Here is a 17,529-nt window from a genome sequence, read left to right on the forward strand (position 1 = left end):
ATTGGTGCGTCTAGCTCTCCATGGAATTCGGAGCATGCGCCTCCAACACCACATTTCGAAGGTATCAATTTTTCTCCTTTCTGCTGTTTTTATGGTCGTGGACCAAGCTACTGACAAACTTCATCTTGGTGTTGTTACTCACACCTCGGTCTTTCCAGGCTTTGTCTAGCTTAGACATGGCACTTTTGGCGATGGCGATACGACGTCTGATCTCTCCTTCACAAGTATCTTCATTGCTGATTTAAGATCCAAGGAACTAAAACTCGTTTACTTCGGAGTGTACATAACATGAAACATGAATACTCGTAGGGAGTGTACATAACATAAAACATGAACTCGTTTGCTTGGGAGTGTTCATAATGATACAAAACATGATACAAAACATGAAACGTAACACGAAATTTGGGAGCCTTCAATAAAAACTGGGAGTGCGTTTTGGACTAGCGGCCACCGAATCCAATACTATGAAGGCAATTCGGAAATTGGATTTGTGATTGGCGAAGACTAAATGCCGCCCGTATTTCCCCCCTTTATTTACAGCCGTAGCCAATTTATAAATTATAAATATAATACATGTAACAAGGGGAAGGGTTCTAGGGTGGAATGTGGGAACTATAGAGCAATCAGTCTATTGAGTGCTGTTGGTAAGATGTATAGTCGAATCCTTATTGAAAGAGTGAGAACCATAACAAAGGACAAAGTGTGGGATGTCCAGAGTGGATTTATGAATGGGAGAGGATGTACGGATCAAATTTTTGTCTTACGCAACATAACGGAAAAGTTTTTGGCCAAAAACCAGAAGCTTTTCTGTGCTTTTGTGGATTTGCAGAAAGCGTATGACCGAGTTGATAGAACGAAGCTATGGTAGGTGTAAACTGAGTATGGGGTAAGCAGTAAACTTATCCAAGGCATTGCATCCTTGTACGAGGATAGCACTGCATGCATTAAGGTAAATGGTTCATTTTCATCCTGGCTTAGTATCTCTAAAGGTGTTAAACAGGGATGTGTAATGTCACCGTGGCTGTTTAACCTGTACATAGATAATTGCATGAAAGAACTGAAAGATTTAAATGTTGAAGCTAGAATGAAGAATTAGACTGTTTGTTGCCTTTTGTATGCTGACGATGCTGTTCTTGCCGATAGCAGAGAAGACCTGCAGGCGTTGGTGTCAAAAGTGTATAATGTGTGCAAGGAAAGTGATTTGTTGATGAATGTTAGCAAATCCAAAATTATGGTTTTTGAAAGAGAAGAATGTAGATCTGAGTGTAAACGGAGAGATTTTGGAACAGGTAGATGATTTCATATATTTGGGTAGTATGTTTTCTAGGGATGGAAAGATTGATAAAGACATGAAAAGGAAGAAAGGAGAGTGAATGCTGGGAACAAAGTGAATGGTGCACTGAAATCAGTTATGGCAAATAAAAACCTATCAGCGGAAGCTAAACTGGCAGTGCACAACGGAGTCCTGGTTCCAACTCTAATGTATGGAAGTGAAACATGGAGTTGGCAAAAGAAGGATGAAAGTAGACTGAATGCAGTCGAAATGCGATCTCTCAGAAGAATGTGCGACAAAATGATGTATGATAAATGTTCGAATAGTGAAATAAGGAAGGAATGCAAAGTTGAGATAAGCATTATTGATAAAATTAAGAAAGGTGTGTTGAGATAGTTTGGACATGTAGAACGAATGAGTGAGGAAAAAAAGGTAAAACAAATTTTCGAGGCGAATGTAAGTGGAAAAAAGAGCAGAGGAAGACCGAGAAAAACATGGCACGATCAGGTATGCCAAATACTTGAAAGTGGTCAGGTTAGGAGTCGTAACAATCGGCGAACATGTATGAGGAGATGCATGAACGTGGAAGAGGCGAAGAATGTTTGCAAAGACAGTGGTGTGGCGTTCTATTCTCTCTGTCTACCCCTGCGGGGAAGCGGCGTGATGGTTAGTTAGTTTTATATGTAATAATTATTGTATAAAATGTTATATTGAATTTATTAAAATTATATTTTAATAATTGTTGTATAAAAGATTACATTTTTGTATTTATTATCATCAAAAGTATAATTCTATTCTATTTTTTTATTATTATTTTATTATACGGCTGTGAAACATGAAACCTCTATGGTGCCAGGGTTGCTTGAGCCCAGATCAACTGTATATTTAGGTTTGAGAATTAATTTTAAGCGTTCGGTAGCTTGACTTTGTGAGGAACGAAGAATTACGGCGTAGGACGCAGCAACCTAAAGTAACAACTGTCGTAAAAAAGATACTATTCAATCAATACACTTAGCGTGCTTCTTTTATAGGGTATCAGGATCCACCGGCCAGGACGAACATTTCTGCAATTCCTCGACAGTTCTCGTTTGAATTTCGGGGCACGGATCAGACTTAAGAGGATGCAAAGGAGCGGTCATACGAAAACTACGTACCAAGCATTCAATCTTTTTTCCAAATTCCGATTTTATTAAAACAATTTTCATGCGGCAAAACGCCTGCGGATAACTCGCGTGTGCGCTAGCCATGCCTCAATTATTTCATTTTGCGATCATTCAATGACCGATATGTGGTAAAAGAACGCAACCTTTGTTCCATCCGTCACATATAATCTTTGATCCGTCACTTTTCGTTATCCTCGAGTCCGCCGTATACGTTGTTTATTCTTTGGTCATACTTTTCTAGTATGTATATAATCTACTAAAATACGTATATAATTAGCACTTTTAGCATATAATCCTAAGATTTAGTCTTGATTTACTAATCTAGTAGTCTGATTTGTTCTATATAAAACGATTTATGTTTGTCATCAAATTTATTAACTTTGTTAATCGCGTGAATAACAATATTTTGCCTTAAATATAAATAAGAAAAATAGCACAGGTGAGAAAATATCTAGTTATTTCTTATTTAAGCTCCTTCTATTCGAAGTGTCCTCGGATTTTAGGAAAACGGCAGATTGATAATAATTACATTATTAGAAATTTTGAATCCCTAACAGTTCTATTACAGCCTATTTCATTAATTGGGTAAAAAATCTGTATAACTCTTTCATACTTTTTAATATACTTGTGTTAATATTAAAAACATATTTAAAATCATACTTTTTATTCCTAAAATGAAATTTAAATTACTTAAATATTTTTTTATCTTCTTTTGTAAATCTTATCTAAAATGTCTGTAGTCGAATTAGTCAATAATTACGATTGCTTTGGCCTATTATCTTGAATATTTATGTAATATTCTGTCTTTATCTTTAAAGTTGGTCAGCACGCTCGGCTACCGTTCTGGAGGTCCCGGGTTCGATTCCCAAGGGGGGTAAAATAAATATTAGTGATTTTTTCACTCTAATATTTATTCAATATTACCCTGGACTGGTACCTGAAGCGGAGGGCTGATCACCTTTCCTTCATGTGTAAACGATCAAGATAACACTGCGTTTATATGAAGCTGTGCCCTATGCACCATTGGGGTGCGGATAAGTGTTATAATTTTCGATATTGGTGTCGCTTTGTTCTTTTCCTCCCTGTAGTATAATGGTCAACACGCTCGGCTACCATTCTGGAGGTCCTTAAGGGTTTTATTATTTATTATTAAATTATGTATAAAAGTTTATTAATGGAGAATTAATTGAATTTGTAACTAAGTAACTAACTAACCATGATCCTGCTCCCGCAGTGGTAGTCAGGGAGAATAGTACACAACATCTATCTGTCTTTGCGAACAATCTTCACATATTCCACATTCATGCAGCTCCTCATACATAACATACCCCCCAATTATTCTAACTCCTGGCCAACCACTCTCGAGTATTTAAAATACTCGATTGTGCCAAGTTTTCCTTGGTCTTCTTCTACTTCTATTACCGACTACATAAATTTGTTTTACGATTCTTCACCCATTCATTTGGCATGCCCGAACCCTTTTCTTAATTTTATTGATAATAATTAAATTTTTAATAAAACATATATGAATATTTTCAGTGACTGTCATGTCTGTCATGAGAAATGTAAGGCCATTAAACATAAATGTGGTAATGAAACACGGTGCGAGGTACGCGAGTACAAGAAGTGAAGCGAAGAATGGCGAGTACCAGTTCATGCAACGGAGCAAGTTGCCGACGATGCACTTCCAGAAGTCCCTCCCGCGACTGCCCATCCCGGTGCTGGGGCGGTCCTGCGAGCGGTACCTGGCCGCACAGCGTCCCCTGCTGACCGACGGTGCCTACACACACGTCGAGTCGCAGGTGGAGAGCTTCTGTAATGGTATCGGACAAGATTTAGACAAGAACTTGCGAATCGAGGACAAGAAAAATAATCACACTAGCTACATATCCAAGCCATGGTTCGATATGTACTGGAGTGACAGGATACCTCTTCCTATAAACTATAATCCGGCGCTGATATTTAACAATGATAGTAATAGTGACTTTAATAATCAACTGGTGAGGTCAACAAACTTGCTGATTTCTTCATTGAGGTTTATGTTGTCATTGCGGGCGGGTATTTTAGAACCAGAGGTATATCATCTGAACCCTAAGAAGAGTGACACGAGTTTATTCCGCTCTGTAACCGGAAAGTTGCCTTCTTCGTTGTCTTGGTTAGTGACTATTTATTTTAACAAATTATTAATAAATATATATACATATAAATATATATGTACATATAAATATATATACATATATATATATATATACAAATATCCTTTTTTAACTCCTCATTATTATTATATATACAGTCTAACTCGGTTATAACGAGGAAAACGGGACCGACTGAATTTGCTCATTATAAGCGTTACTCGTTATATCCGAGGATAGGTATTTTTTATGAACATCACCTGAAGACAAAGTATCTTGAATGGTCGCATAACAGAATAAGTCGCAATTCAAATAAAAATACACAATTCACCCATTACACACATGTCATATTTTTCTGTCAAACAACTTTAATATATATATTTTTTAATCTTGGGTACAATTCTTTGGGTACAAAACCATTGTTTTAAAGTTTCATCAACATTCATACCATCACGGTTACTATTTTTTTTCGGGTCCGTGATGTTCTTTTCAAATGCAGATCAAAAATGCAATGTTGACACCGTGGATGATGAAAACTTTTTACACACTTCAATATTTTTGCCGCGTTCTAGTAATTTCCACCTTTTCACAAATGTAGACACTTTCTCCTAAGTAGACATGTTTTTAATTTGAGTGTTTGTTTTTATCCGACTTGATCTATTATTGATCTGACATTCCCCACCTCATAATTTTTATTATGCACATGGAAACTATCGTAGAAATCCCCGAAACAAGCATGACATTCATAAACTAAAAAATCTGTTGTTTATTGTGATGAAGTGATGAGCTGCCGGCAGTGGTAGGTACCTTTTAGCTTCAAAAACCGTGAATATTTTACATGCAATTTCAACCATATGCGCGGATAATTACGCGGGTACTTAGTATCATAACTATTGTCATAAATGTAATCCAATCCCAGCAGCATCGGTCTAGTTGACTCCCCAGTCACATTTTATTGCATAGGGTCGAAAAGGGTGTTATTGTGTTTTAAAAAAAGGCACTAATTTTAAAACAGTTTTAATATATATTTGCTCCTTATAGCCGAGAAATAGCTCATTATAACCGTGAATAAATGTGTGGAGAAAATCACAAACCAAAATGTCAACAAAAGTTTCCTCGTTATATCCGAGATTTCGCTATATCCATGCTCGTAATAACCGAGTTTGACTGTACCGTAATCTACCTCTGATTGTAATTTGTCAGGTATGGAGCTTTTGCCTTCAATGCGTATCCATTGGATATGAGCCAGTACTCTGGACTGTTTGGTTCTAGTCGTATTCCTGAAATGGGAATGGACAGAATAGTCAACGACAATCGAAGTAAACATATTTTAGTACAGAGAAAAGGGCATTTCTATACTTTTGATGTCTTGGATAAAGATGGTAAATATAAAATTTAAGTAATTGGCAACAATATTGCATTTTTTTCCTTTGCAAATATGGATTATCTTTAAAAAAAAACTTGTAAATGTATACGTATATATATATATATATATATATATATATATATATATATATATATATATATATATATATATATATATATATATATATATATATATATATATATATATATATATATATATATATATATTTATATATATATATATATATATATAAATATATAAATATATATATGTATATAAATATATATATATATATATAAATATATATATATATATATATATATATATATATATATATATATATATATATATATATATATATATATATATAAATAAATATATATATATATATATATATATTTATATATATATATATATATATATATATATATATATATATATATATATATATATATATATATATATATATATACATATGTACATATATATGTATATATGTATGTATATATATATATGTATATATATATGTATATAAATATATGTATATATATATATATATGTATATATATATGTATATATACATTATATTTTTAAAATTTTATTTATTGTTTTGGCATTCGCTTTGTGGTAAGACATGATTAAATTATAATTGAGAACACTTGCTTTTTGCCACTTGAGTTATGTAAGTTAGATGAAATTTGATTGATTCATGATGTTGTACTTCTATTCTATTGTGTTTCTCCATTCTTACCCACTCTATCCTGCCCGACCCAACCTACTACCGTTAGCTGCAGGAAGGAATAATCTACAACTTATTATAGGGTAAGCCTCCTTTCCTCATTCCTATCCTTTTCTGTTTTATTCATATTTTAATGTTGTTTACTTATAAAATAAATCATCAAACAATTGTTACATACAATTCAATATTTCTTCAACTACGAAAACCACAATAATTTTAGGAAATGTACAAATCATCAGATTGAGAATGATATGGTCATGGCACACATTTTCAGGTAACTTAATAGAGCCCCGACAAATAATGTCTCGCTTGGACTATATTATGAAGGATCAAAGAGCAGCCGCGGAATACCCCGTTGGAATACTCACAACACAAGACAGAGATGTTTGGGGATCCCAAAGACATTACTTGTCGCAGATTGGAAATGAAAAGATTATTAAACTTATTGATTCTGCCCTCTTTAATTTGGTACTGGATGACGATACCATGGGAGATGATAAAGTCAAAATTCTTAGGAATTTCTTGCACGGAGATGGCTGCAATAGGTAATATATTTTGATATATATTTTCAAACAATGTAATGGTATTATGTTTAGTTGCACAAGCTAATGTTTTCATTGCCTTTCTTTATCCTTTAATATTTAAAATGAAATAATGATATAAAATCCTTAACCTTTTAAACGCGTTAACTTTGTTCCTAAGAGACGCTCGTGCGCGGCTGTATTTCGCCGTTTTTTAAATTATTACTTTTATCATGTATTTAGTTATGAAACGATTAATTTTCCTAAACAAAAACGTTCAATGGGATTCATTGTGCCTTTTTGGTACTCTAAAATACACATGTCACATTATTCTTGAAATATATCGTAATATAAACAAATTAGATCGTAACATAAATAAATCAAAACACGCATCGTGTGTCACTCTTACCCACTGGCGATGCGTAGCGTCGAGAGTGAGACAGATATAGGGCATGATTATGGCGCGGACTAATTACCGACCGCAAGAAAAATCAGGGATCTGTTGTTTTATTTATCCTTGTGATGTTACAAATTATTAGTCAGATATTTCAACAGATGTCATAAGGCCGAGGATTGACGTGTTATTTTATCCAAAGTTTCACACCATGAAAAAATCCCTCCAAGTTGAACTGAGGTTCGAAACTTGGAGCAAAGTGAAAACACAAACGCTTATGTCAGCCGCGTATGGGGCATGTCTTGTAAAAACACAAACGGTTATGCGAGCCGCGTGGATCCGGTTAAAAAAATAAAACCCAAATTAATATTTCTTAAAAAAAAACTGCGATGAAATAAGTATAAATAAATGTATTTTTAATGCAAAAAAATTACAAAAGAACGAAATATGTATGTACAAAAATAATAATATGAAAAAATCTGTGGAGAGCATTTAGTACCTTATGCCACGGGTGTTGCAGCCCAACTCATGGTGGGAAGCATTACGCGAATATTATATGGTATACGCATTACACTGACGCTATTTATTGTATTTTCGCTGCGGCATGTAGTCCGAGCGTGTAAGGGCGGAAGAAAAACGACCTTCGGCTGAAATACCCGGATCACTATGACGGTGATTTGAGTAACAGAGCAAGTAAGTCAGCACTACGAGAACTATGGAACTAGCACTGCCCCGGTGTCCTAGGGCTTTTCGACTCGAATCATAATCATAACGAATGTATTCGCTATTGTGAGTGCAAAAAATAGTGGTATTTACTGAATAAAACATTAATTAAAAAAGGATAGATTTTACTACAAAGTGACTGCCGAATCAATTAATGAATGTATTCTACTTTATTCCTGCGCATGTCATCTACTTACCCATATACATTATAGATAGATATATGCAAAACAAAATAGTACAACGGCTGCCAGTTTTTACTTTATCTTTATCAATTGAAATAATTATTATGATGGTGTAAAAATTCCATCTCGGAAATAGGATAGTAAAAATAATCCATATTTTAACAACTATTTTTTCAAATCCACATTATTTTAGCGGTGTGAACCCATAGCAGCACATCACATTGATGTCAATGTATTAAAACAATCACATTGTCATGTGATCGTTTTAATACATTGACCTCCGCGAGGATGTCATGAAGATTTAAAAGTTTCAAACATTTCCAATGTTTAGTATAGCAATGCATCAAATACAAATAAACAAACAGACAGGACATTTTTATATAAATAGACAATATTTTTAAAATGTCTAAATTGTTATGAAAATACAAATTCTAGATATGTATATCAATACAGATAAGACTTCCATATTCAGTTTCCATCAAATTACTTCATTTGTGTGAGAAATCTTCTTTCCATCAAATTACCTCATTTGTGTGAGACTTCTGCAAAAATAAATATTTAGTTTTTCACACTTTTTAACAAACCAAAATAATAATAATTTGTCTGCAGTTCCATTAAACAGTTTTATTGAATCCTAGTTACCACAATCATCCTATTGCATTTTGGCTAAAATAAACATTCTTTATTCCAGATGGTTTGATAAATCATTTAGTTTAATAGTGACCGGTGATGGAGTGAGTGGAGTTAACTTTGAGCATTCGTGGGGAGATGGTGTCGCAGTGTTGAGATATTTCCAAGACATTTACAAGGAAACCACAACTAAACCATTTGCCTCACTCTCAACACCTTGCAATGAAGATGGAGTTGATAGTATTGTCAAGAAATTAGGTTTGAGTATACTTTATAAATATTATTGTAGATTTACAATAGGTTTAGGTTAAATATACTTTCTAATAATCATTTATTTCTTCTACTAGATTTTAATTTAGACGATAAACTAAAAGAAAACATTTCGATGGCAATGAAAACGTACAAAGATTGGTACTCGTCACTCTCAGTTGATTACCTGATTTATGGGAAACTTAGTAAAAAGGTCTGCAAAGAGTACAAATTCAGTCCCGACTCCATTATGCAACTCGGTTTCCAGGTAAATCATTTTATTTTACTTCTTCTTCTTATTCCATGTTCGCTCCCTAGGTGGAGCATATGGCCAACATGAGACGTCTCCAAGTCACTCTGTCACGCGCCATCTCCTTGGCTTCCTCCCAGGTCAGTCCGGCGTCTCGAAGTTCTGCTGAGTATAGTCGGTGAATGGTCGTCAGCAGCCTTCCGGGGCGCCGGAATCCTCGGGGTTGGAAGAAGAGACATGAGGGGTTGATGCCCTCAGGTGGCATTCTAAGGAATGTCCCTACCATGTCCACCTTCTCCTCTTCAGGACTTCCAGTATGAGGGGCTGTTGAGTTCTTCTCACATCGTCATTCCTGACGAAGTCATACCACTTTATACCCAGTATTCGCCTCAGGCACCTATTTTCAAAACTTGCTAGTTTCTTGCTTTGAGCTTTGGTGAGGTGCCATGACTCACATCCGTACAGCAACACTGTTAGGATGCAGGCGTTAAAGAGACGACACTTGGTTTTTGTCGAGTAAAGCAGTGAGTCCCAGACATTGGGCATTTTATTGAATATAGCTCCTGCCATTCCAAGCCGTACATTCAGTTCCTTCTGGATACTACCATCCTCCACCATGAGTGTTCCAAGGTATCTGAAGGTGTCGACTCGATCGAGCGCTCATCCCTCACAGGTAAGATGTTGATCTCGGTCCAGACAGGCTGAGTTGCACATGACATTGGTCTTTTTGGCATCCACTCTTAGGCCTAACCGAGCGGTGTTCATTTGGAGGGAGTCAATTATATCTTGCAGGGCTCCGATCGATGTTTCTATTAGAACTGCATCGTCCGCATATTCTAAATCGCATAATTTCTGAGCAGGACTCACTGCAATTCCTCGATCCGGTGGGATTGACATTCGTAGGATGAAGTCAAACATGATGATGAAGAGAAATGGGGCTAGTACATATCCTTGCTTCACCCCAGTACAGACCTCAAATGGTTCACTGCACATTTCATCTATTCTAACGCAGCATTCGCTGTTAGTGTGAAGCGCCCTGATAATGCGCACAATTTTGACAGGAACTCCATATGCTTCTATGATATTCCAAAGAGAAGACCTATGCGTGTTGTCGAAAGCTTTTTCGTAGTCTACAAAACAGCAGGCAAGGGCGCAGTTCCATTTGTTACTTTGCTGTAACAGGCATCGTAAGTTATGTATATGGTCAGCGCACGCCCTGCCTGGTAGAAAGCCCGCTTGGTTCTCTCTGAGGACTCGCATTATTGGTTTTTGGATTCTTGTGCCAGTATTATTTGTGCCAGAATTTTATGTATTTATCACACAACAGCGGATCACCCTTTTTGTGGAGGGCTATAACTTCCCCGTTTACCCAATCCTTCGGGCACCTTTCCTCTTCCCATACCTTTGAAAGTAGGTGATACAGGGGGTCGAGGAGAGCGTCCGTGCCACTCTTGACGTATTCCGGATGTATTTCGTCGACACCAGGCGCCTTTCCATTTTTCAGCTTTTTAATAGCTGATATAATTTCGGTATGCGTTGAAGTGCTTTTCGAAATATCATGCGCTCAGTTGGGCAGATACTGAGGGCACATCGAGGGGGTCTAAGGGGGGTGGACGATTTAGCACGCGGCAGAAGTGATCTCTCCATATGCTTTTCACGCAATCGGGCTCAGACTCGATTTGGCCGCTCGGGCCCCGTACTGGGCCTGCTGTCGGGGGCCGCTTACCACAGATTTGGTGCGTAATCTTAAAAAGCTTAGAGGTATTACCTTACGGGCTGCTTGTTCGGCTGCTGCTATTTGTGTGTCCAGGGAACGACGTTTATCACGCCTTTATTTTACAATGTGCGCTTATTTTATATTGAAATATAAATATAAATTGATCATAGCCCTTTCAGGCACCAATCTTGCCCAGATGAGTATCGCTGTATGTATATGCCTCCAATGTCATCGTGCTTTTGGAGGATAAATAAAAAATAAAAAATATTTGGACAATTTATAGAGCGCCATTTTCGTAGAACACTTCTTCAAGTATCATTTATCTCTAATTCCTTCAAATATTCATATTAACCACCCTACCTTTGGGATATTATCTAAAAAGTAGGTGAAAAATCCTCAGGTTTTCCATTTCTTAATAACAATACTTATTTACAATGTACCAGACAATTTTTAAACAATATACCTATTTATGACCCTTTGCAAGTCAGAGGTTCTCAACATAAGATGTCGCCGTATTTTTTTGGTTGTTGCTAAGACATTCTATTGAATATTTTTACAAATATATTTTGTATTGAATTTAATATATTAATCAACGTAATCTCGACATATTCTGCAAACATTGCAAAAATAGGTAGCTAGTGATATTGACCTCGAAATTCTAAACGTGCCGAATGATTTATTCGTATGCGTATGGCGAGTAGGAACAATTTGATGTACCACAAACGTTTCTGTGGTTGTGGGTAAACTTTTTTGTACCTAAACGTACAAGATATGTCATGTTGCGTTCGGGCGATAGTATAACAGACGTATTACGTATGTTCATAGGGTGGTTAAGTACCATCTTTGAAATGTAAAAGTCAATATCTTCGAATAATTTAGTATTACCTGACAAATGCCAATTTAATCTTGAAATATTTTCACTATTTACTGTTAATTTTCAGCTGTTGGTTTCATAAGTCCCCAAATATATTTGCCATTGAAAATGTATTGTTTTACATTATTGATTAATTTATTATTTATGAAGCGGTTTTGTGATTTGATTTATTTATTTTGTATAAAATATCAACAATATTAGTTACTTTAAGTGTAGGTCACATTTTATGTGCGTAAAATTTTTCTTAATAGAAAAAGCAAAAATGCAACATTTGGTAACAAGAACTAGTATCCTATGCCACTCGACGGAGACGTCCTCTCAAGAAGCGTCATCCAGTGAACCTACCTATTTCTAGTTACTTTTTTACCGAGAAATAACATTCTAAGCTTTTCTGGTTTTCTTATTCATTTCTTAAATTAAAAAGAATGTATGTAATCAATAATACAAGTTTCTGCATATTTTCGTGAATGTACGTGAGAAAATATTTATTAAAAACATTAATATTCTAAAGTAATTTTTTTATATCATTGTATGCATTTCGCAAAAACTATTTACATAACACTTGGAAATTAAAAAAAATAATAATATCCTTTTTGATCCAAAATAAATACATACTCTCCTGTAGACAATCTTATTTTTCAAAATGATTCGTATATATTTAGGAAGAGAGGTACACATTTTTGAAGTAAGCTAGGTTAATTTATTTTCTAGGCAGCTTATCATCTGATGACTGGGAAATATGTGGGCACTTACGAATCGTGTAGCACCGCTGCATTTAAACACGGGCGTACAGAAACTATGAGACCGTGCACCATGGATACCAAGGCATTCTGTGATGCGTTGCACCGCGCATCCGCGCCGCCTGCGGATCAGCTGCACCTCATGCTCACCAAGTGCTCCGACACGCACAACCAGCTCACCAAGGAGGCGGCCATGGGACAGGGGTTCGACCGCCACCTGTTCGCTCTGAAGCACATGGCTGAGCAGAGAGGGACTGCCACTCCGGGGATATTTGCCGATATCGAGTACAAGAAGCTCAATACTTCCATTCTCAGTACCAGTACTCTATCTTCTCCTTCGGTAATGGCTGGAGGATTTGGGCCCGTGTGTTCTGACGGATTTGGCATTGGGTATGTTCTCTTGGAAATTTTTCAGTTTTTGTTTTGAAATTATTTGTTTGAAACTTTTGTTATTGTTATTAATTAATATATTTTATTATAATTAAGATGAAGAAGAAATATGGAAGTCAGACATCCATATTTCTTCTTCATCAAAGACGAGATGTCAAAAAATAATATGAAAAATAACTCCTATAATTGGAGATAGTCCAGATTTGTGAACAAGTATTTAGACACACTAAAATTTTTATGAACAAATCATTTCTAACACTAGTCCAGGAGAGTAGAACTAAATAATGTATAATAAATATATATTTAGGGAAAATTTGTCACAGCATTATCGTTAAAAAAATTGTAGCGCAAATAGCCACCTCCTTGCTGTGAAACGCGATGCAACTCCATAAGCTCTTTGGTAGTCAGCTCTTGGTGTGCTCTTTCACAAGCTCTTCAATATCGCTGTGTTCCACCTCGAGTCCTATGATATTAAATGACAATCTCGTTGACTGTCACATTCCACAACACTCTCTAGCCAAAGTTTTTTCCAAGCAGAAGTGAGGGTCTTCTTGGTAACTCCTTACCAAGCCGCGGAAGTCCTAGCTAAAAAGGGACTTGCCCTTTCTCTGTTACTCGTTATGAGAAATGTCGCTCATTAAGGGAGAAACTTTTAGTATTTTTTTTGCTTGTGATGCAAATTACTGGTTATGAGAGGTTCCACTGTATTACCATTGCACAGGGAGGCTTCCTGCCCAGCATCTTGGTCATGCTCAAGCCCAAGAAGACGCAATAATACGGCGGCGCCACTTCCTCCCTTCAGATTCAGCTGATTGACGACGTTTGTCTTTAATATATTTTTATTTATTTATCATTTTCATATCATAAACTATATCTGTATAAGCACTCTTGAGGTAGTATTTTACAAAAATGTCACTATATAAATCATCCAAGATCATTATTACTCTCCCTCCCCTATTTTCTTTCCTAAATAGCATCAATGCGCTTAACCCTAAGCTACTTCACTTATGTCATCAACACTAAACATATTCCACTCCTTTATCTAAGAATCTAGAGCGCAGGACTGATCACACTGCCTTCATAAACAACAATCAAGTTAATACTGCATCAATCTGGCGCAGTGCCCTATCTACATTTTGGGTGCGGGTACGAAATATCCGTAGTTTTAATAAATGTATTTATTTCTTACAGATACTACGCCATGGATAATGCCCTCGGAACTGTTGTAACAAGCTATAAAGGAAAAAGTCATACTGGATCAGAATTTGTAGAAGCGCTAGAGAAGTCCTACGATGATATTTACAAAGTGATGGCAACTGGCAATAGGAAGAAGGAAGTGTGATGCGAGCATTCATTGTGCTTACAATTTATATAAATCATATTTAAAAATTTAAGCCTGTACTGATTATATTAAGTATGCAAAACATATATTTATGAAATATTTATTTTTTCGCTATAAATACTTGGTCTATTTTTTATTATAAATAATCAACTATGTACAATCAATTGATTTTTTTTTCTTTCTATTCTATACTAGATTGAAATCTATATGACAAAATGTTTGTATACATTTTATTTTAGAAATATATTTTGTATTTTATTAAAATTAAAGTATTTTATTATACATTGCGACATGTTAATAATAACTGGGAAAATAGCTATGTAACAGTTTGTTTACACCAGAGTTTTACATAACTACTTACGGCCTAGTAAGCGATGGCCGCAACTGAATTTTCTTTAACCCAGGTTACATTTAACATACTTGAATTTTTTCTTAGAACACCGTTTTCGGATTGAAAAAATAAGTTTAAAAAAAAAAAAAATTTAAGGTGGAGATTAACTGGAGCATTTCGTCGTAACGTAACACATTACGATGCGAGCATTCAGACAGTCAGTATACCGAACCGAGCGCTCCATCCATAGTTTCGGATGCTCGCCGCGAGCGATGTTACGACGAAATGCTGATGTTGATGACGAGATGTTAGACGATCGCTTACTTAATTGAATCTACTCACAAAAAACCGCAAACTCCCTCTTAAGAGGAAACCTGTAACTGGACGTTATATAGTTTGTTTTTTTATTACATTGTTATTGTTGTGTTCTGTTGGTTTTCCAATAAATAGATGCAATTTTTACATAAATACTCTTATTAACTATTCTATACAAATAAAATTTATATATTTCTGTTGTGTTAGAACTATAATGGGGAATTCCGAGCTACAAAATATGAAATGTTACATAATTCATTTTTTCAACAAGATTTTTGTCATTATAAGAAATGAAGGACGTTTTTGTGACGCTATTTAAAAATGTTTTGCATAAAAAGGAAGTAAATTTTTACGTATTTTAACATTGATGTTTATTAAACATTTTACATACAAATATAAAATTTATTAATACTTTGTTTCTTCCACTGCATTTGATTAAATGAATAATGATTAAATCTTTGAAGCAACAAGCAAATATGTACTGAACACTAAATAATATTTGAAATTCAATACTTTTATGACACTTGGCATCTTAAACTCTCAAATGCTGCGTATATTTTTTTATTCAGTTCAAAAGCTTAGTAATATCTCAATTTGTTTACTTGCCTTAGATCAAGGGTGGCCAACCCGCGGCCCGCCGGGTGTCTACTTGCGGCCCTTGGAGCAAATCACACATTTTTCCTTCATATCCCATTTATGGGATTATTTCACTATCCTGACAATTTCAAGACCCATAATGGCGTCAAGTAGGAAAGATGTTGGACTAAAGAAGAGAACAGTAACAGAAAAACTGAGAAGTTTTGAAGACAGATGGACTGTAAACTATTTTTTTGTGGAATTTAAAACAAAGCCAATATGCCTGATACGCAATGATTTTGTTTCTATCTTGAAAAAGTATAACATTAAACGGCATTACGAAGCTAAAAATGCAAATAAATTTGAAAAGTACCAAATAAATATGTTATAATATATATGTTTATATATCAATATATATATATATATATATATATATATATATATATATATATATATATATATATATATATATATATATATATATATATATATATATATATATATATATATATATATATATATATAAATATATATATATATACAGTATCTACTCAATGAATTAGGGCCACGCAGAATTTCGCGCAATTTCTCAATTCAAACAGGAATAACTCAGAGAAAACCTTGAATAAAACAACATTGAATTTTATTTACACATGAACACTTTATTACGCTTAAATTATGCATATATTTTCATATAAATATAGTTAGTATTTAGTATTTCCACCTTTGGCAGAAATAACTGCCTCAATTCTTTTTGGCATACTTAAAATGCATTGTTTTATCATGTTTTTTATTTCTTCGTCTTCTGACCAAATTTTTTGAATATTTTTTTTAGACAGTCTACTGTCAGATTTGGAAATGAGTATACCTTATTTTTTAACATGCTCCATACGTTTTCTATAGGATTAAGGTCCGGAGAATTTCCAGGCCAGGGGAGCAAAGGCAGATTTTTGTTAGACAAAAATTTTATTATTGATTTAGCCCGGTGGCAAGGTGCCCCATCTTGCATGAAGGTGTATGGACCTTCTGTTGGGTCGAGTGTATGGTAGAAGGGCAATAAAATTCGTTCGAGGACCTGCTTATAGGAATTTTGGTTCATTGTTCCTTCCACGAAAAACAACGGCCTAGGTAAATTGTTAATAATACATGACCATATCATTGTTGCAGGGGGGTGTTTGATAACTTTTACCACACAGGCCTCATTGTAACGTTCCATTGGTGTTCTCCTGACGAATCGACGGCTCTCTGTCACGGCTTCTAACCGGCACTCATCACTAAAGATGACCTGAAAAATAATGAAAATTTAAGTTTAATTCAAATATATAGGTTTATTTACTAAAATGATATGTTGAAAATTCAATTTAAATAAATACCTTTTTCCAATCATCTACCGAGTAATTTCAATGTAGCTTGGCCCATTTTAATCGATCCACTTTCATTCGTGGTGTCAATTTTGGTACTTTTACAGGGCGCCTGCATTTCAGGTTTACTTCGTAAAGACGTCGCCTCAGTGTTGATACCGATATATTTATACCCTCTTCTTCCAATTTTATTTTTAATGTTTTTGCTGATGCACTACGGTTTTCTAAGGCACTTTGAACGATTTTTTGATCAGTCCTCGG

At 35.0% G+C, this 17,529-nt stretch overlaps 1 protein-coding gene across 5 annotated transcripts; it reads left to right on the forward strand.

Annotated features, from left to right (window-relative positions):
* Window positions 1-2,152: 2,152 nt before the first annotated feature.
* On the forward strand, window positions 2,153-17,290 carry CPT2 (Carnitine palmitoyltransferase 2). Of its 5 annotated transcripts, none has more exons than XR_015838918.1 (9): window positions 2,537-2,676; window positions 3,976-4,591; window positions 5,772-5,950; window positions 6,948-7,218; window positions 9,185-9,381; window positions 9,471-9,640; window positions 12,925-13,343; window positions 14,535-14,757; window positions 17,075-17,290. XR_015838918.1 is itself a non-coding variant. In XM_088274584.1 (8 exons), coding segments are annotated over exons 1-8 (2,004 nt in total). In that variant the 5' UTR covers window positions 2,153-2,242; the 3' UTR covers window positions 14,686-14,949. The 5 variants fall into 5 exon arrangements, 3 of the variants coding, with proteins under 3 accessions (XP_088130710.1, XP_088130709.1, XP_088130711.1); XR_015838919.1 differs by having other exon boundaries at window positions 2,617-2,875; XM_088274584.1 differs by lacking the exons at window positions 2,537-2,676; window positions 17,075-17,290 and adding an exon at window positions 2,153-2,243 and having other exon boundaries at window positions 14,535-14,949.
* The last annotated feature ends 239 nt before the right edge of the window (window positions 17,291-17,529 follow it).

Source organism: Brachycentrus maculatus, unplaced genomic scaffold (genome assembly GCF_059751285.1).
Source record: "Brachycentrus maculatus isolate JH-2025_06_01 unplaced genomic scaffold, ASM5975128v1 h1tg000692l, whole genome shotgun sequence".
Classification (NCBI taxonomy): Eukaryota; Metazoa; Arthropoda; class Insecta; order Trichoptera; family Brachycentridae; genus Brachycentrus; species Brachycentrus maculatus.